At 45.1% G+C, this 21494-nt stretch overlaps 1 protein-coding gene across 1 annotated transcript in view; it reads left to right on the top strand.

The window, feature by feature from the left end:
• susd1 (sushi domain containing 1) overlaps positions 1 to 21494 on the top strand; it is a 66092-nt gene that overhangs the window by 11418 nt on the left and 33180 nt on the right. The window contains exons 5-13 of the mRNA XM_080189580.1: positions 1233 to 1412; positions 3101 to 3280; positions 4811 to 4990; positions 7417 to 7596; positions 12142 to 12321; positions 13273 to 13452; positions 15779 to 15958; positions 19244 to 19423; positions 20584 to 20763. Coding sequence (XP_080045706.1) covers positions 1233 to 1412; positions 3101 to 3280; positions 4811 to 4990; positions 7417 to 7596; positions 12142 to 12321; positions 13273 to 13452; positions 15779 to 15958; positions 19244 to 19423; positions 20584 to 20763 — 1620 coding nt within the window. The remainder of the gene's footprint in view (positions 1 to 1232; positions 1413 to 3100; positions 3281 to 4810; positions 4991 to 7416; positions 7597 to 12141; positions 12322 to 13272; positions 13453 to 15778; positions 15959 to 19243; positions 19424 to 20583; positions 20764 to 21494) is intronic.

Here is a 21494-nt window from a genome sequence, read left to right as displayed (position 1 = left end):
TTTTCAAAAGCTGAAGACTGCTTGTAGCCAGCTCTTTAATAACACAGATAACCGAAAAGCTATATTGTTAATAACAGCAATGCATTCAGTTCTGTTCCATTGCATTGAATCCTGTACAAGCTTTTGGATCAAATCTGTATTTTCTCTCACTCCCTTTACTCTCTCTCTTACCAATAAATTAATATCTTTTGCCTTCTTCAATGCTACTTTCAAATGATGCGCAATAAATGAAGTTTTACTTCTGACCAGTTGTATCTATATCTGTTCTAAGAAGAAGACTCCCTCCACTCGCAATGTCTGTATCTGTAAAGACGTGATTACCTGTTTAGATTCACATTTCAACCATTATCTAGTAATTGAGTTTGTGTTTGTATATGCCCTGTTTGTGAAACAAACCCTACACTTTCCTGATGAAGGAGCAGTGCTCCGAAATCTCATGCTACCAAATAAACCTGTTGGACTTTAACCTGGCCTTGTGAGACTACTTACTGTCCTAAGAAGAGAATAGATGCTACACAGCCCCTCAGTTCTCCAAAATTTCTGCACGCCTCTAATTCTGGCCTCTTGTGCAGCTCCCAGGTTCCACCATCAATGGCTGTAGCTTGCTTTAGTTAGCGACTGTGGACAGCCGTTAGCCTTCTTGGTTGTGCCTTCAGTCAGCAAAGCTCCAGGCTCGGGAAATCCCTTTCTGAGTTACTCCACGTCAGTTGGAGAGTTAGTTTAGCTCAGTTGTCTGAACAGCTGATTTATGATGCAGAGCGATACCAGTAGCGTGGGTTCAGTTCCCGTACTGGCTGAGGTTATTCATGAAGGCCCTGCCTTCTCAAACTTAACCCCCCGCCTGAGGTGTGGTGACCCTCAGGTAAATCACCACCAGTCAGCCCCCTCCCTCAAAAGGGAGAGCAGCCTCTGGGACTATGGACTCCTCACAACCGACATCTTTGACCAAACTTTTGGTCATCTCACCTAATATCTCCTTAAGTTATATTTTGTTTTATAATGCTCCTGTGAAATACCTTGGGATATTTTATAAGTTATTTTAGTTCTCAGTCAGAAAATGCATCCTGCAGCTGACAGTAAGTCTTTGAGACCAGGAGGATCCCAGGAAAATACCAGGAGGATCCTAGGAAAATTCCAGGAGGATCCCAGGAAAATGCCAGGAAGATTCCCAGCAATAGCTTTTTCTGGTAATACTGTTAAACTATCTGAACTATTTTTTTGTCCCCCCTCAGCTGTTGAGTGTGGACCACCACCAGCCTTACTGAACACGGTGTTGAATCCCCCTGTTAAGACAACCTATGGGAGTACCGTGGTGTACCAGTGCCAGGTTGGCCATGTGCATGTGAGAGGAAGCGACACATCGATCTGCTCGGCCCAGGGGCAGTGGGAAGGAGGAGACCTGGAATGTGAAGGTCAGTGCTCCAGGAATGTTTCCAAACCCAAGTTAGACTGAGACAAGGATCTAATTGGATCTGCTGTGGATCAAGTCCTGGTGAGTGGCAGGACCCTTGCCGGTGGCAGTGCCACCTGGAACAGCAGCTGTAGTTTTAGCTGTGGCATTGGGGTGAGGGCGCACTGATGGTCAATGACCCTCGGAGAATCTCTGCCTCTTTATGGAGAAACTGGACAGGTCGCTGATGGGCAGGATATTTGTGGTAAACCAGGCGCCCTCTGGCAGACGGTGGGAGGGATATTTGTGGTATACCAGGTACCTTTAGGTGATCGATGGGAGGGGTATTTTATCAAGTGAGATGTAGACCATTATTGAGCTATTACGTGCCTCAGTTGGTTGCCAGTTAGGTGTGTGAGCTGCCAACTTGCTTGCTGCCATGCCAAGTTGCCTGCTCCCCTCCAAATGCCACCCCACACTATATTGTCAGCCCTCATGCCTCCCAGCCCGGTCCTAATGGATTGAATAAATTCACCCTCATATGTAAATAATGCTCTCATTGCGACAGGGGCCGCGCATTTGGTTGGTAGGTTGCCCACCCCAACTCCTCAGCCTTTGCCTGGAGGTCAGGAGTGGCTCCTCTCAATGGCCATTGGCTAGTGCCTCTTCCTTAGCCCTTGCTGGAGACCTCACAGCTTCGTACACCTCTTTGACCAAGCTTTTGGTCATCTCACCTAATATCTCCTTGTGTAAGTCTGTTATATTTTGTTTTGATCCACCTGAATTTCTCTCCAATCACCACCTCCCAACATCTGGGACATCACTTTCCTGCTCTCAGGAGACTCCACCAATCAGAGCCTGACGTTGTTCCCCATTGACTCCTGACTGGCTCAAGAAATTTGAATGAGCCAATCAGCAAATTCAATGCTACCAGGCTTTGATTGGTGCTCCCACAGCCACCTCTCAGTATGGTGCACCCCCATTGTAGCACTGCATGTTTCATTGTAAGTTCACCATTGCATTGCACTACCCCTGTGAGCCCTGCGCCATGGGTCCAGTTTGTCATCCCCTCCTCTTGTGTCTCTCTTAAATGAATGTTTGTCAAGTTTTGCGACACTGGTGTGGGAGTAATCAAGATTCCCCCCACCAGTGAAAAAAACACCTCACCTGTTAGGTGGATTTTCATGCCTTGTTTGCACAGTTCAGATTCCCTGTTCTGGATATTTGGCAGTTGAGAAATGTGGAGCCAGGTGAATAGCAATGTCGGAATGAAAAGACAGACTTACACTTCTAAAGCACCTTGCACAACCTGGAAACGTCCTACAATGCTACAGCCAATGAAGTATTGCTACGTAGGAAACATGGCAGAAATATGGCTCACAGCAAGATCCCACCAATGGCAGTATGATAATGACCAGATGATCTCTCTTCACTGGTGTGGCTTCAACTATCACTGTTGGCTGGGAGTCCCTTGTCCTTCTTCACAAGTTTCCACGCTCATCTGTGAGGGCAGAAGGGGTTGTACACCAGCAGTGTAACTCTTTCCGACTAGTATATCAGTCAAGCGGTGAAGAAAAAAATTTACATTGCAGTGTTCATCTACCCCTGGATAGTTTACAATGTACTGGGCTTGTTATAAACTTCAGTGCAAAGGTAGGACAAAAGCTTGGCTTTTAACTTTACTTTTATCCACAATTTGTCTCTCCTTAGCTGTTGACTGTGGGTCACCACCAGCTTTACGGAACACAGTGGCAAATCCCCCAGTTAATACTACCTATGGGAGTACAGTGGTGTACCAGTGCCAGGCTGGTTATGTGCGTGTGAGAGGAAATAACACATTGATCTGCTCTGCCCAGGGGCAGTGGGGAGGAGGAGACCTGGAATGTAAGGGTAGGTACCGCAGTCTGTTCCCACGTAAGATAATAGACAAATAATATTCCACCCATGGCGATATTTGTGATTTTTCTCTCATCTAACCTCAGTATTGCTGAAAAGAGAGGCATGGTTGAAGTTTTTCATCTTGCACTCATCAGGACAAACACAAGAATACCAAATTTCAAACCGTCAAAACAATTCATACTATAGCAGAAAGGGTGCTGATTATTTGGCAAGTTGACTCTGATTCATTGAACCATCACCATGGAGAAAACAAGGTGGAGGTTTAGATTCCAGAAGCTCCCAAGCGATTAAGCAAAGGGATGGGATTTGAATATACCTCTTACATCAGCTCCCTTTTCTCCTATATAAATCGTTGCTTGATTTGAAATTTGGCATTTTTGTGTTTGTCCTGGTGAATGCAAGACAAAAAACTTCAGCACCATTTCTCTCTTTTTTAAGTTCGCATCTAAATTTTCTTCCAGATGAACCCTACATTAATTCTTCTTTGTGTTAGACTGAAGGAACGGAGAGCGATATAAGCTGGATGGTACAATGTTAAAGGAGGTGCAGGAACAGAAAGGGGCGTCTCTTGCAAATCTTTGGCTGGATAGATTGAAGGGAACTAGTTAAAAAGCACACAGGATCCTTGGCTTTCTGAATAAAGATACCGAGTACAAAGGCAAACAGGTCATGTTAAATCTTTTTGTAACATCAACAGCTAGGCCTAAGCTGAAATATTGTGGCCAATTCTGGGCATCGCATTTCGGGAAGGATGTCAGCACCTTGCAGTGAGTACAGAGGAGATTTATTAAACTGGTATAAGGGAAGAAGGTCTTCAGCTGCTTAGAGAGACCAAAGCAACCAGAGATGTCAGAAGGTTAACTATCACGGAGGCTTCTGATAGAGTGAACACTTTCCAGGAGCTGAAGGATTGGTTACAAGAGGACACAGGTTTAAACTAAAGGGCGCAAAAACCTATGGAGCCTAGAAAATCCACCCACTTTGTAGAATGACCACCCCTTCTGCTGCCACACAGATGGAAGATGCTTCTTGAATGTCAAGAGGTGATGGTTAGAGTGTCTGTTATTGATGATGGCCATTGCTGGAAATTGTGTGGCATGAACGTTCTCCTCTGATATTATGGGTCCTATATGCAGATTTAAGCACATATCTGGTGGAGTGCTATATTATTGGAGATGTTGTCCATCTGAAGGAACATTAGATGTACATTGATTGCTTTCTACCCTTGGTAGATTGCCTGTTGGAGACACGTAAACTAGAAGGATACAATAGTGTGCTGAGTATGAGAGTTTTTACTTACTCTTCACTAAAGTAGAAACTGAACCAGTATCATTTGGAAAGTGTAAATACTATTATCGGAAAATGGAAAGGTTAATTGCAGCAGACGCAATGGGTAAATACACCATGTGACATGGCAGAAAGTTGCACAGGCAGGAAGCTCCCAGGTGTGAACCCCAACAATGTTCTCCAATTTTATACTCACTAAATTGTTTTAACCGATATCTCATTGTGTCTCCACAGCTGTTGACTGTGGGTCACCACCAGTTTTATTGAACATGGTGCCATATCCACCTGTGAACACAACCTATGGGAGTACCGTGGTGTACCAGTGCCAGGCTGGCTATGTGCGTGTGAGAGGAAACAATAGCTCGATCTGCTCTGCCCAGGGGCAGTGGGAAGGAGGAGACCTGGAATGTGAAGGTCAGTGCTGTAGAAACGTTTCTAAGTGAAACTAACATACTGTACTCCAAAGAAGCTCTAGTGCTTCTTCCATTTGAGTCAAACTTAATGTTTTCAATGAGGGAATTAAGGGTTATGGGGAGCAGGCGGGTAAGTGGAACTGAACCACTTTCAGATCAGCCATGATCTCATTGAATGGCAGGGCAGGCTTGAGGGGCTAGATGGCCTACTCCTGCTCCTATTTCTTATGTTCTTATGTTCCCTTTACCTGATACCATTTGTTTCGAAGTGAATTGCTATTCCAATTTGTGCAGTCATTCACAGTTTTTACATGTCAGAGCAATCGCTGGTAAATTGAGTTTGAGGCAACAAACCAACAGCTGATCCCCTATAAAACACCTTGACAAACATTTCTCTTGTTCGTTCGTCGGATGTGGGTGTCACCGGCAAGGCCAGAATTAAGTTTCCATCCTTAATTGCCCTTGAGAAGGTGATGGTGAGCCTTCTTGAACTGCTGCAGCCCATGTGGTGTGGACATGTGTACCAGGCTGTTAGGGAGGGAGTTCCAGGATTTTGACCCAGTGGCAGTGCAGGAATGGCAATATATTTCCAAGTGAAGATGGTGTGTGACTTGGAATGGGACTTGGTGTTCCCATGTGCCTGTTGCCCTGGAACTTCTAGGTGGTAAAATTGAGACCAAATTTTTTTCTTAGAAATTGACTGATTTTTAAAATATAAGATCATAATTCGAAATAGCAGCTCTGGGAAATAGCACTCACATGGTGTAAATTATTTGTGCGAGAGGACTAATTCACACGTATACACTTTCAACTTTCCTTTTCTAACGTTGAGTGGTGTTAGACATAGTTTAGTAGGTCTGAAGAAGTCTCCATAAGCATATGTTGGTTAACAGTAAGTCTTTATTGACTGTACTATTCACAAATATACAGCAAAGGGTGCAAGTTAGGATTTGTCTCCATGCTTTTCAAAATACTTCCACAGGACATGGGTGTTGCTGGCTAGACCAACATTGTTGCACACGAGGAGTAGGTGGTGGTGAGTTATCATAGAATCATAGAACCCTACAGTGCAGCAAGAAGCCATTCGGCCCATCGAGTCTGCACCAACCACAATCCCACCCATATCCCTACATATTTTACCCACTAATCCCTCTAACCTACACATTTCAGGACACTAAGGGGCAATTTTAGCATGGCCAATCAACCTAACCCGCACATCTTTAGACTGTGGGAGGAAACCGGAGGAAACCCACGCAGACACGAGGAGAATGTGCAAACTCCACACAGACAGTGACCCAAGCTGGGAATCGAACCCAGATCCCTGGAGCTGTGAAGCAGCAGTGCTAACCACTGTGCTACCGTGCCGCCCAATTCTGCAGTCCATGTGGTGTAGGTTAGAGCTGCTTTTTAAAAATTCACTCCTGGGACATGGGTGTCCCTGCCTGGGCCAGCGTTTATTACCCATCCCTAGTTGCCCTTGAGAAGGTGGTGGTGAGCTGCCTTCTTGAATCCACGTGCTGTGGATTGACCCACAATGCCGGTAGGGAGAGAATTCCAGGGTTTTGACCCAGCGACTGCAAAGGAACGGTGATATATTTCCAATCGGGAGGGACAGGTACACACAGCTCTGTTTAACACTCGACTGATCCTGGGTGTGGGTCCTGTGCTCTCTCACATCACTGTGTGGGTGGGTACTGTACTCAGTCCCACATTAACCCTTTGTGCGTCACCACATGATATCAATGAAATATTGCAGTCTGTGCGTCAGTATTCATTCAGATTTATGCACTTTCATTTATCGCAATACTGAGCATTAAGTGGTTTAATTAAGCAGAATGGACGTAATAAAAAGTAGAATGTAAATCGTGCCCCATCCAATGTTACTGACTATAACTTATTTATATCAGTCTCCTGCAGTATTAACTCACTTGTAACTATAATAATATCCCATATCACCTCTTTAACGTTCACTGGAGCAAGAAGTAGGAAGGTAAACAAAAGCCTAAAGCGCATATCTGAAATAAATAATAATGTGTTGCACATGAAGAATCATTGAATCGCTGCAGTGCAGAAGGAGGTCGTTCAGCCCATTGAGTTTGCACCCTCCACAGTCCCACCTAGGCCCTATCCTTGTGGAAGGGCTTTCATGTTCTGAAGACTGAAAATTGTGGATCCTTGTTTTCTATTAACATTCGTTCTTCTGTCGAGTTGATCCTAAGCAGCGTGCTTGGTGTTAACAGCAGTCTAAAAGGCGAGATAACTCTGATTTAATTCAATAAGAGATCTTTGGTAACCTGATGGAATGGGCCAGCCGCCTCTTACAGAATCCTGCTCCCAGTAAGGATAAGGAAACACTGTGTACAGTTACTCAAGTTGCCTGGAGCTCGGTCTACATTACAGTTCTCTCATATTATGTCCCCCCCCCAGCTGTTGAGTGTGGACCACCTCCAGTCTTACAGAACACAGTGAAATACCTACCAGGTAACACAACATATGGAGGTACGGTCATCTACCAATGCCAGGATGGCTACTTCCGTTTGGCAGGAAATGTCACGTCAACTTGCTCTACCCAAGGACGATGGGAAGGAGGGAACCTTGAATGCAAAGGTGAGTGTTTATTCAACTGGCTTAAACCAAGAGGCTGCACAAAAACTGTCCAAAGGTCACTCTATTTCCAATTTCCTTTCATTCTTGTCATATCCCCCGTATCATCTACATTCTTGTTCAGTTTATCCTGTCACATTGACTCTTACAGCCCAGAAAGCCAGCTGGTGAAGACTGGAACTCCAGCCAATACTTACACACTTTTTAATATTTATTTGCAGGTTTGCACTTTACAACCATGCAGCTCCAAGTGCAATAACCACATATTTAGTGTGTGCCTTTTAATGCAGGGCTCAAGTGAATATATAATTAATACCAGTCAGAGAGATTAATACTGGTAAGAGGGTATTGACGTTTGTACACTGTTAATGTCACTAACCTCTGTGACAACAAGAGGGTCAAGGAAAATCTTTCTCCCTGGTACAAGTGGTCACTATCATTTCACTTGATATTCCGTGACTGCGAAATAAATGACAGTGGTTGACCAGTCATAGAGGTTTACAGCACGGAAACAGGCCCTTCAGCCCAACTTGTCCATTCCATCCCTTTGTAAAACTCCTAAGAAAGTCCCAATTGCCTGCGTTTGGCCCATATTGCTCTATACCCATCGTACCCATGTAACTGTCTAAATGCTTTTTAAAAGACAAAATTGCACCTGCCTCTAATACTACCTCCAGCAGCTCGTTCCAGATACTCACCACCCTCTGTATGAAAAGATTGCTTCTCTGGACCCTTCTGTATCTTTCCCGTCTCACCTTAAACCTATGTCCTCTAGTTTTAGACTCCCCTACCTTTGGGCAAAGATGTTGACTAACTGATCTATGCCCCTCATTATCTTATAGACCTCTAAAAGACCCCTAAGCTCCAGGGAAAAAAAGTCCCAGTCTATCCAACCTCTCCTTATAACTCAAACCATCAAGTTCCTGGCAACATCCTATTAAATCTTTTCTGCACTCTTTCTAGTTTAATAATATCCTTTTTACAATCAGGTGACCAGAACAGATGATCCAAAATGTTTTATTCAGTTGGAATTATCCAGCAATTTGAATTAAAGACATAGCGACACACAGAATAAGAACGGCAGTAGGTCATTTGGCCCATCGAGTCTGCTCTATCATTCAATGAGATCATGGCTGATCTGCTTGTGTTCTCAACACCTTTGCACCCCCAATAATCTTTCACTCCTTTGTTTGTCAAGAATCGATCTACCCCTGTGTAAGGGGATTTCTTGGAGTCTCCCTTGTGGGGGGCAGGGGGTCTTGTATTCAGCTGAACCCAGCTAACAGAAAGACTTGTGAAAGATAATATGCAGTCATAGATGTACTTTATTTGATCAATATGTATTGGGAGAGAGAAAGTCGGAGGATTCCAACTTCTCCTTGACTTTATATCACACGAGCACAACAGATATACTTTTCTGAAGATTCGATCTTCCTGATCAACCTGAATGGTCCAATTACGTTAATGCACGATTTACTTTGGCCAATAGCATTCTACCTCCCAGCGGAATTAGGAATTCCCGGTTTCTAAGGAAACGAAGACTGAAACTGAGATTTGGCAACCAAAACTGGTGGTTGAAACTATACAAAAGGAGACAGAGCCATTGGGGTCAGTAGCTGATGAGTCCAGTAGTGCAGTACAGGCAGGCTGAAGGCGAGAGGGGCTAGATCCAGAAGCTATGAATAGCGTGCATGCATTGTTTCTGTTACATGATGATAACATTAGTGGATCTACAGCATGCAGACAGAGCTGAGATTCTGAGGGTGGATTTTAGGTGAATACCATGCTTGTGGAGGTCAGGTAGGTTGTAGGCTGGGGATCAGGGTGGATCCTAGAAGGACAGGAGCTGAAATATTTCATAAGGGAGACAGACTTTTGAGGGACTAAGTGATTGAGTTTGATAATCTAAGCACTGAGTAGACTGCTGAACCAATTTGTAAGATCTGTCTTAGTTCCTAATTCGTATATCAGTATGTCTTCAAATCAAATTGCTGGATAATTCCAGCAGAATAAACAGTTTTGAATCATTAACTATTGTCATTTCTTTTGTAGTCACAGAACATGAACTGAAGTGTTAAATATAGCTAGTTGGACCAGGAAGAAGGATTTTCCCTGACCCTGTCATCAGCGTAGGGGCTAATGACATTTACAGTTTACAAATGTCAATACTGATTTCTCTCTTATTATATTAATTGTATATTCGTTTGAGTCCTCTATTAAAACCCACACACTAAATATGTGGTTAGTGGGTTAGGAGCTGCATGCTTTGAAAGTGCAACTCTGCAAATAAGTATAAAAAAACGTGTAAACATTGGCTCCAGTTCTACCCTTTACCAGTGTCTAGTGTAGTTTATAGTTTAGAATTGACTGCAATTTGTTTGCTAATTCATATTTAACTTAAATTGCTTCTAGTTTTTAGAGTATAGGAGGATGCATAAGACAGTATTTTCTGTTTGCTTTGTTTGAATCTTGCATAGTAAACTTCTGCTTAAACCGTGGAAACCTGTAGCTTCAATCTTTCAGTAAATATCGGGGACTTAGAATTTGTTTTTCTTTTCCTGATCTCTACTGAAGTATGTAACAATTTGAGTTCTTGATGTAGATACCATACGGCATGGTGTGCCAAGGACCCAGGTTTGATTCCTGGCTTGGGTCACTGTCTGTGTGGAGTTTGCACGTTCTCCCTGTGTCCGCATGGGTTTCCTCCAGGTGCTCCGGTTTCCTCCCACAGTCCAAAGATGTGCAGGTTAGGTGAATTGCCATGCTTAATTGCCCCTTGGTGTCAGGGGGACTAACTAGTGTAAATACATGGGGTTGCTGGGATAGAGCCTAGGTGGGATTGTGGTATGGTGCAGACTCGATGGGCTGAATGACCTCCTTCTGCACTGTAGGATCAATGATCCTATGATACATTTTTCCAGTTCAGTGATAGTAGTCGCCCCCATGCACCATCTGAACAGGATGAGGCTATTCAGCCCCTCGAGCCTGGTTTGCTGTTCAGTTAGATCATGGCTGCTCTGCATCTCAATTCTATCTACCTGCCTTGGTATCGTAATCTTTACTACCTTGCCTAACAAAAATCTATCAATCTGAGTTTTGACATTTTCAACGAACACCCCAACATCACGAGCATTTTGAGGGGAGCTGGGAGTGGTTAGACTTCCATATTTCAACAGCCTTTATGATGGAAGATGTCCTTCCAAAGAACTGAGCACTAATGTTAAAGGTACATCCTCTTGTCCTGAACCTCCACAGGGAATATGGGATTGACTCACACTGACTAATAATTGCAAGCACAATATCATAACCGGACCATTGTAACACTAGTTTCCTCTGGTGATCAGTATTAGGGCAGCACGGTGACGCAGTGGTTAGCACTGCTGCCTCACAGCACCAGGGACCTGGGTTCAATTCCCAGCTTGGGTCATGTCTGTGTTTGCATGTTCTCCCCGTGTCTGCGTCAGTTTCCTCTGGGTGCACCAGTTTCTTCCCACACTCCAAAGATGTGTGGGTTAGGTGGATTGGCCGTGCTAAATTCCCCCTCAGTGTACCTGAACAGGCGCCAGAGTGTGGCAGTTAGGGGATTTTCACAGTAACTTCATTTCAGTGTTAATGTAAGCCGACTTGTGACACTAATAAATAAATTTTAAATAGTTATCCTTGTCTTTTGCATTAACACTTCCTCAATATCACAGAAGGCAGACCAAGCACACTTTAAATGTGATACAATTGTTAAGCTCCTTTATTTCACAATGGTAAAGTCAATGCACAGAGCAGCCGACTCTTTTAATTGGAGTGACTTCATTCAAAACATACAAATAAATCCTCATTTAATGACCCAAGAGTGAGGAACATGTCGCTCCCCCCTCCACCCCTCCCGTACCCCCCACTCCAACCTCCTCCACCTCCCTCAGCTTGATACAGCTCCTGCTCTGCCCAAGACAGCAAAAACACTACAAAAGGTCATGAATGTAGCCCAATCCATCACGCAAACCAGCCTCCCATCCATTGACTCTGTCTACACTTCCCGCTGCCTCGGCAAAACAGCCGGCATAATTAAGGACCCCACGCACCCCGGACATTCTCTGCCACCTTCTTCCATCAGGAAAAAGTCTGAGGTCACATTCCAACCGACTCAAGAACAGCTTCTTCCCTGCTGCCATCAGACTTTTGAATGGACCTACCTCGCATTAAGTTGATCTTTCTCTATACCCTAGCTATGACTGTAACACTACATTCTGCACCCTCTCCTTTCCTTCTCTACGAACGGTATGCTTTGTCTGTGTAGCATGCAAGAAACAGTGCTTTTCACTGTATGTTAATGCATGTGACAATAATAAATCAAATCAAATCAAATCAAACCCCGTCCTCCAACCCCCATCTGCTCCACCTTCATCCCCCTCCACTCTCCTTCCACCCTCCCCTTCACCCTTCCTCCACCCCACGTCTGCCACACCCCAAGTCCTTTTCTCCAACATTTCTGACATCTTGGTCTCAATTCGCAAATATGGCTAAAAATATTCAACTGCAATTTGTGTCTCTCCTCAGCTGTTGAGTGTGGGTCACCACCAGCCTTATTGAACACGGTGTCGAATCCCCTTGTTAACACAACCTATGGGAGTGTGGTGGTGTACCAGTGCCAGGTTGGCCATGTGCGTGTGAGAGGAAACGACACATTGATCTGCTCGGCCCGGGGGCAGTGGGAAGGAGGAGACCTGGAATGTAGAGGTCAGTGCTCCAGAGAGTCACAGGTTCAGAAACAACGGTCTGGGATTTTCACCCCCTCTGGAGCTGAGGCAGAGGGGACACAGAATGTAGTGCTGCCTGCCCGAGTGTTAATTCCTGGACTGCGTCTCACAAGCAGCAGGCAGAATATAGATCCCGTTAAAGACATACTAATGAAGGCCATGTGTGGGGGAGAGGTGGGGGTGAGGGTGGTGGAGGAAAGCTCTCCAGACAGGCTGAGAGGAACTTTGTACATCCCAGGACTCCACTGCCTGTTCTTCCAGCAGCCACTGCCTCCCCCCTGGTGCCACTGAGCCCCAGTCTCTGATTGGCTAGCAGCTCTCAGTAGGCGAAACTACAGCCCTATGGATCTTGATTCCAGGAGAAGGCCCACAGTTAACCTCGTCACTGCCTGTTGGTCTTGGGGCTTGACGGTCCTTCCTGAAAGAGGCGGCACCGCTTGTTGCTGACTCTCCAGCAGACAAAACCCTTGATGCCTTGACAAGATTTGTGTTTAGAAAACCTGTACTTGCTGAGATATTTTTAAGTATTGTAAATAAAGCTGTTGTAAATTTAGAACTTGTATCATCGCTGCAATATTCTAAGGTACATCAGACATTTAAGATATGCATCCAACCAGCAAGAACAAGAGGTACTGTTTTCCATTAAAGCTTTAATGAGCATCAGATCGGATTGGCCAATACCATCTCATAGTTTAACAGAAGAATGGCATCTATAAAACTCCAGCTGATCTTTTCTCATAAGATTAATTCTGGACATAGTTTGAAATACTGTCAGTTTGTTTTCAATATATAATTATCACAATGCCTGCCAGTATCATCCTTCTATTTCCTTCAATATTAGGAGATGGGAATTGGCATGAAGGTTTGGTTTCTATTTCTTACCTGCAGATGTAAAGATTTTCCACAGTAACTCGGGTTTGTATCTCCTCAGCTGTTGACTGTGGGTTACCACCGGCTTTACTAAACACAGTGCAGTACCCACCGATAAACACAACCTATGGGGGTGCGGTGGTGTACCAGTGCCGGGCTGGTTATGTGCGTGTGAGAGGAACCCACACATCGATCTGCTCGGCCCAGGGACAGTGGGAAGGAGGAGACCTGGAATGTGAAGGTCAGTGCTCCAGAAGTGAAATTCACTCTAAAAATAATTGGCAGGTGATGTTTCAACAGCGACTGAGATCGGGAGGAACTGCTACTCACAGAGGGTGGGTGAATGTGTGAAACTCACTGCCCCATAGCTCGGTGGAGTCCAAATCATTGAATGATTTCAAGAAGGAGATATATATATTTCTGATTTAAAAAAATGGATTTGGGGGATGGGGGGGGAAGATGGATTTGAGACCAAGGAGAGATCAACCATGATCTAATGGAACGGTGGAGCAGGCTTGAAGGGCTTAATTTGCCGACTTCTGCCCCTAACTCCTATGACTTCTTACTTCTGACTTTTCTCTCACCTTTTCTTGTCTAATTCATTAAACATCCGCTACAATAATCCTGTATTGTATTTATAAGCTGATCTTTCTCTACACCCTAGTTATGACTGTAATATTTTCTGCACCCTCTCCTTTCATTCTCCTCTCTGCCTGTATAGAGCGCAAGATACATTACTTGTCACTCTATCCCAAAACATGTGACAATAATAAATCAAATCAAATGAAATATGTGAGATACTTGAGATCAATATGGTTCAATCGATTTAGCTCCCATATTGATTTGGGTAGCGAGTGAGTTCACGTCTCATTGTGGACCTTGTTGTGGGAGTCACCTTAAAATTGAGTGTGGAGATCAGGAATTTCAACCCATGATGGACCTCAGAGCTTCTGTACGTGTGCAGATTGGGAGTGAGCTGCAGACGCTCAGATCGACATTTGTACATTCATTGGGCAAGAAGAGAAATGGTGGGAAAATCCGAGATCAGATGACTGAATTTGGAATGCCATGGAAGCCCAGTATCCTAGGCCAGGAAGAGAGGGCAGGGTGGCATCCCAAAGGGAGAGTCCAGAGAGGACACAGGGACAGGGAAAGATCCCAGTTCAGTTAAAAAGAGAGAAGCATAGGAACAGTCTCCAAACAGGGAAAGGGCTGTGGGGAGTAGGCAGCGCTGGGCAGCTCAGCGCTGTGGGCCTCTGGGGCCCAGATACCCACTTTGGAGCTGTCGTGTTCTGCTCGTAACAGCCAGGGGTCTGAAGTTGTGTTTGTGAGCTGGTGCTTGAGTGGGTCCTCAGGAATCCTAGGGAATAGAATCACGGAAGACACACAATTGAAACCCAGCGAGGTGAGCCACTGTTGATGCCGTCAGGGTCTGGTATGTATAGAGGGTTCAGGAGAAACCCTGAAGTTCGAAGAAGGCAGCCAATGATTCTGTGCTGTGGGTCGCTGGGGCCAAGGCAATGCCTTTGGGCCAGCAGTGTTCAGTTTGACACAGCCAAAGGGCTGAAATTGTGCTTGAGCTCAGATTCAGGAACACATCTGAATGGAGTTTCAGAGGATGAGACTGTGAGGTGGGCTGTCATTAATTTGGAGCAACTTTGGGAGATAATTCCCAGGTTATGTCTTTAAAGGTGAAGACTGGAATTACTTGATAAAGGGTAGGGTTTAGGTGAGCCTGATTGACTCAGTGTTTACCAATGTCTAGGTCTCATCTGCCATACATTATACAGTGTGGCGAGTTTGACAATGGTTTGCTTATTAATTCACATCTACATTATCTTAATCTTGAATGTTAGAGCACAAGATAGATATTTGTAAATTTCTTTTGATCTTGTACAGTGAAGTTTATTTTTGTTTGTTCAAACCCATGAAATGTTGTGGCCTTGTTCCATCAGCAAGCACCTTGAATCTTGCAATGAGTCCTCAGAGGCAGAAGTCCCTTCACCATAATCCCTTGATTTACCAGTCTGACAGCAGCATACAGAGAGCTTCCTGTGAACAGTCTACACTTGGAGTCCCAGAGGAACTGACACGCCTGGTTAAATACAAAGCAAGAGGCTCCCTAATTGGCCCATCAATTTGGCCCTTAATCGGGGAGTTTATATTCTAACAGGGCCATCTCAATTGCCTGATTAAAGTCATTACAAATCTCAAGTGTTATCTACTTAAAACAAAATTTAGCTGGTTCTGAGTTAAATCTTAGGAGCCTGGTCAAGGATTATAACAACCTATGTATATAGTCTAACAGTACTACATTGATGGAGATACCATCTTTTGGAAGATACATTGAATTAAATTTCAGATGAATATTAAAAGGCTTTGCAGAGATGAAGAGAAAGTTTCTCCCAGTGCGCACATCATGATTTTATTCGTGAACCAATGCCTTCATTGCTGTCCACAACATTCTGTGCAAATAGGCTGGGATGGAGGTTCCAGTTTCTGTTTATTTGCAATTCACCAATTGACAGGGAGGTAAATTTAACTAACTCGGGTTTGTGTCTCCTCAGCTGTTGACTGTGGGTCTCCACCAGCCTTACTGAACACGGTGTCATATGCACCAATTAACACAACCTACAGGAGTATAGTGATGTACCAGTGCCAGGTTGGTTATGTGCGTGTGAGAGGAAACAACATATTGATCTGCTCTGCCCAGGGGCAGTGGGAAGGAGGAGACCTGGAATGTGAAGGTCAGTGCTCCAGAATGTTCAAAAGCCCAAGTTAAACTGAGATTAGATTGCGATAATTTCCTGGGCGCAATTGTATGTGTGATTTTAGTAACTCATCGTTAAACACTTTACATGGGGTGGCACAGTGGTTAGCACTGCTGTCTCACAGTGCCAGGGACCCGGGTTCGATTCCCGGCTTGGGTCACTGTCTATGCGGAGTTTGCATGTTCTCCCCGTGTCTGCATGGGCTTCCTCCGGGCACTCCGGTTTCCTCCCACAGTCCGAAAGACATGCTGGTTAGGTGCGTTGACCATGCTAAATTCTCCCTCAGTGTACCCAAACAGGACTGTGGTGACTAGGGGATTTCCACAGTAACTTCATTGCAGTGTTAATATAAGCCTACTTGTAACACTAATAAATAAGCATCAAGCTTTAGGATTGCACAGCACAGTCTGCACATTTGACCAACCAATTCATGCCAATGTTTATGCTCCACTTGGACCTTCTCCCACATTTCTATATGTATCTTTCTCAGCATAACCTTCTGTTCCCTTTTCCCTTGTGGGCTTCTCTAGCCTCTTGTTAAATGCATCTAAGCTATTTACCTCAGCCTCATTCCGTATTCTACATTCTCACCACTCACTGGGTAACAAAAGTCCTGAGTCTGCAGACCAAACCTCACGTAAAGGGCCCCTACATGTGATATTTTCATTCCAGGCAGGTAGGGTGGAGTCCATTCTGCTACCTCCGGAGGCAGGCCGGAGGCTGCATAATGGGCAGGTAGGTGACCAGGCCAGTGGGCTGGTGTTCCTGTCTCCATTTACTGGGACATCAGCCCAGTCTGAAAGATTCAATGCCATAGCTGTTGTGTTCCAACATATGGGTGGGGAGGTGGTGGGAAGTTGTGGGGAGAAAGGGTGGTTCAGGTTAAAGGTACCCCGAGCACAAGCCTCCCTGAACTTATAGAATCATGGAATCCCTACTGTGCAGGCCATTTGGCCCATCGGATCTGCACTGATGCATTACTGTGTGCAGTTTTGGTCGCCACACTTGCGCAAGGATATTTTGGCCTTGGAGGGAGTGCAGAGGAGGTTCACTCGGCTGATACCGGAGATGAGGGGATTGGCCGAGGAAGAGAGACTGAATAGACTGGCTCTGTACTCGTTGGAGTTTAGAAGGATGAAGGGGGGATCTTATAGAGACGTATAAGATAATGAAGGGGATGGATAGGGTAGAGGTAGAGAGATTCTTCCCGCTCAGAAAGGACAGTAGGACTAGAGGGCACAGCCTCAAGATAAGAGGGGGCAGTTTAGATCAGAGTTGAGGAGGAACTTCTTCACTCAAAGGGTGGTGAATCTCTGGAATTCTCTGCCTGTTGAAGTGGTGGAGGCTGCCTCGCTAAATATATTTAAGTCACGGGTAGATAGGTTTCTGATAGACAAGGGGGTTAAGGGTTATAGGGAGAGGGCGGGAAAGTGGAACTGATCCACTTCAGATCAGCCATGATCTTATTGAATGGCAGGGCAGGCTCGAAGGGCTAGATGGCCTACTCCTGCTCCTATTTCTTATGTTCTTATGATTTTCTGACAGACCATCTTACACAGGCCCTATTCCCATAGCCATATCCTACGTATTTGCCCCGCTAATTCCCCTAACCTACACAACCTGAGACACCAAGAGGCAAATTAGCATGGCCAATCCTCCTAACCTGCACATCTTTGGATTGTGGGAAGAAACCCACATGGGGGAGAATGTGCAATGTCCACACAGACAGTTTAAAGGCTGGAATCGAACCCGGGCCGCTGGCGGTGTGGGGCAGCAGTGCTATCCACCGTGCCACCCTGAGTGTCTGGAATTTTGACTGACGCCCCACCCCCCCCTGCCATTTTCATTGGCCGTCTTTAGGCTGCAGTGTGGGGCCCACAAATAAATACTTTAAAAAATGGCTCCAAGTTGGAAAAGTGCAAACTTGCACTTGAGCCAGCAGTGTGAAATTCTAAGACCACCTCCCGACCCACCTCCCCCCACCCCCCAACCTCCCCCATCAGGCCTTTAAAAATCCAGCGCCAGCTCCCTTTAACAACATGTTATTCTCCTGATCTGACTGTCTCCAAGTCAATTTACACTTGACTTGAGTAATAATCCAGATATTATTACTGGTCTGTATATTATCAGTGAAGTTGACAGGAAAATAGCTCCATTCCACAAAATGAATTTGCTAAGAATACATTTCCTAACGCAATTTATTTTTATTTAAGCTATTACTATGTAACTGGGTTTGAGGGGTTGAATGGCCTGTTTATATTGCCTTCACCAGTCAGATGTCCTTTTAAAGTGACCATTAAGAATGTCCCCCGATACAATTGAACACCAAAAATTTCCAGATATTTTCCAAGAAAAAGTATGGAATTTCTCCCAGTGTACGCCTTGGTCAAGATTTGCCCTTTAACCATGGAATTAACTGGGCATTTATAGAAACATAGAAACTAGAAGCTGTAGTAGGCCATTCGGCCTTTCAAGCTTGCTCCGTCATTCATATTTGATCATGGCCAATCATCAAATTCAATATTCTAATCTCCCCTTCCCCCCATATCCCTTGATCCTTTTAGTCCCAAGAGTATATCTCATTTATTCTTGAAATCAGACAACATTTTGGCCTCAACTACTTTCTGTGGCAGTGAATTCCACACATTCACCACCCTCACTTCACTTCATAGAATCATAGAAACCCTACAGTGCAGAAAGAGGCCATTGGGCCCATCGAGTCTGCACTGACCACAATCCCATCCAGGCCCTACCCGCACATACTTACCCGCTAACCCCTCTAACCTACACATCTCAGGACACTAGGGGCAATTTTTTAGCATGGCCAATTGACCTAACCCACACGTCTTTGGAGCACGTGGAGAAAACCCACGCAGACACAGGGAGAATGTGCAAACTCCACACACACACTGACCCAATCCAGGAATTGAACCCAGGTCCCTGGAGCTGTGAAGCAGCAATGCTAACCACTGTGCTACCGTGCCACCCTTAAAGGTTGACCCCTTACCCTCAAACCCCTAGTTCTGGACTCCCCCACCATTGGGAACATTCTTTCTGAACCTACCCTGTTAGAATTTGAGAAGTTTCTGTGAGATCCCCTCTCACTCTTCTAAACTCATCTCATTGTCTTGATGGATTTTGTTCCGTGAGAATTAATTAGTATGGGACAGAGCTGGTTTGGAGGTTCCAGCTTCTGTTGATTTGAAATTTGGCAATATGCAGAAAAGTAAATCACACTACCTTGGGTTTGTCTCTCCTCAGCTGTTGAGTGTGGGTCACCACCAGCCTTACTGAACACGGTGTCGAATCCACCAGTTGACACAACCTACGGGAGTATAGTGGTGTATCAGTGCCAGGTTGGCTATGTGCGTGTGAGAGGAAGTGACACATCGATCTGCTCAGCCCAGGGGCAGTGGGAAGGAGGAGACCTGGAATGTGAAGGTCAGTGCTCCAGGAATGTTCTGAAGCCCGAGTTACACCGAGCCCACATAGAAATAATTTTCTGGGTGTAACTGTGTTTGTGAATCTGGTATCTCGCTGTCAAACCCTTTGTACGGTTTATATTAGATACAGGGCACAAAAAACACACCCTGCTTGCCACATGGGCCTCCTCCCGTCTTTGCTTACCTAACTCTTTTGACATAAAGTTAATCTGAGAATCTATGGAAATGATATCCCAGGAGTGACTGCATTCAGTGGTTCCTCTCTCACTGAATTTCTCCTTCACTTGAGTCAAGTCTCATTAAACTCTTCCTTGCAAACTCCACACAGACAGTGACCCGAGGCTGGGAATCGAACCGGGGTCCCTGGCGCTGTGAGGCAGCAGTGCTAACCACCATGCCACCCACATGTTGCATTGTTATCAATAATATTGACAGAGAAGATGTCCTGTTCTGCACAATGAATTTCCCAAGAATATATTTCTTGACATGAAGTATTTTTATTTAAACTCCCCAATAAGTGACTGGCTCGAGGGATTGAAGGTCTAAATCCCAGTTGCTAAGGCCCAACACTGAGGATGTGCTTTCAGGGGAGAGATTAAAACTGGAAATTAATCCATCTCTTTAGTTGTTATTTCCTGACAATTTCTGAGGTTAAAGTAGTGAGTTTCTCCCAGTGTCCTGGTAAAGGTTTGTTCTCATTTACCTCAATGCTTTTTTCTGCGTGTTGCTTTGTGTATATTAATTAGTATGCAGAGCTGGTTTTTTGTGTTCCAGTTTTTTTAGATTTTTTTTAGTAAATTTGGGCAGCACAGTGGTTAGCACATGTTTGGAGTGCGGAAGGAAACCGGTGCACCCAAAGAAACCCATACAGACACGGGTAGAATGTGCGAACTCCACGCGGACAGTGACCTAAGCCGGGAATCGAACCCCGTCTCTGGCGCTGTGGAGCAGCAGTGCTAACCACTGTGCCACCCTAATCAACCTAATCAGTGTTAAATTGCCCCTTAGTGACGGGGGGGCATTAGTGGGGTAAATATGTGGGGTTATGGAGACTGGGCCTGGGTAGAATTATCGGTGTGCCACATGGTCTCCTTCTGTGCTGTAGGGATTCTATGATTCTAAGGTAAATTAAACGAACTCGGGTTTGTGTCTCCTCAGCTGTTGACTGTGGGTCGCCACCAGTTTTACAGAACACAGTGCGATATTCACCAATTAACACAACCTATGGGAGTACCGTGGTGTATCTGTGCCAGGTTGGCTATGTGCGTGTGAGAGGAAACGACACATTGATCTGCTCGGCCCAGGGACAGTGGGAAGGAGGAGACCTGGAATGTGAAGGTCAGTGCTCCAGGAATGTTTCTTTATGATATCCATCCTCAAACATTCGGCAAGTAAGTTGGTCAAAGCACTGAGGGATAGACCATGAAGGGTTATTAAGGATTGATAAGTAGCTGCTATAGGGGTTGCCAACTCTGACAAGACATATCTTGGGAGGATCCAGTGGAGGTGATATTATGGAAAGCTGGATGCATGGTGGGAGCAGGTCCAGGTACGAATGAAAATATAGGCCAACCACAAGGGGGTATAAGTTTAAGGTGAGGAGTAGGAGATTCAGAGAGGATTTGAGAAAAACATTTTTGACTCAGAATCATAGAACCCTACAGTGTAGAAAGAGGCCCTTCAGCCCATTGAGTCTGCACTGAACACAATCCCACCCAGGCCCTGCCCCCGTATACTATACCCACTAATCTAACTTACCCATCCCTGGACACTAAGGGGCAATTTCAGCATGGCCAATCAACCTAACCAGCACATCTTTGGACTGTGGGACGGAACCAGAGTACCTGGAGGAAACCCATGCAGAAACGAGGAGAATGTGCAAACTCCACACAGATAGTGACCCGAGCCGGAAATTGAACCCAGGACCCTGGAGTTATGAAGCAGCAGTGCTAATCACTGTGCTACCGTGCCACTCCATTCAGAGGTTGTTGGGAATCTGAAATGCACTGCCTGGGAAGGTTGGAAACCTTACTACCTTTAAAAAATACTGAGATGAGCACTTGAAATAT

Source organism: Carcharhinus amblyrhynchos, chromosome 5, assembly GCF_965287045.1.
Source record: "Carcharhinus amblyrhynchos chromosome 5, sCarAmb.v2.hapA, whole genome shotgun sequence".
NCBI classification, from domain to species: domain Eukaryota; kingdom Metazoa; phylum Chordata; class Chondrichthyes; order Carcharhiniformes; family Carcharhinidae; genus Carcharhinus; species Carcharhinus amblyrhynchos.
Note: the sequence above shows the minus strand (reverse complement) of the source record. Positions and strands in the feature narration are given on the sequence as shown.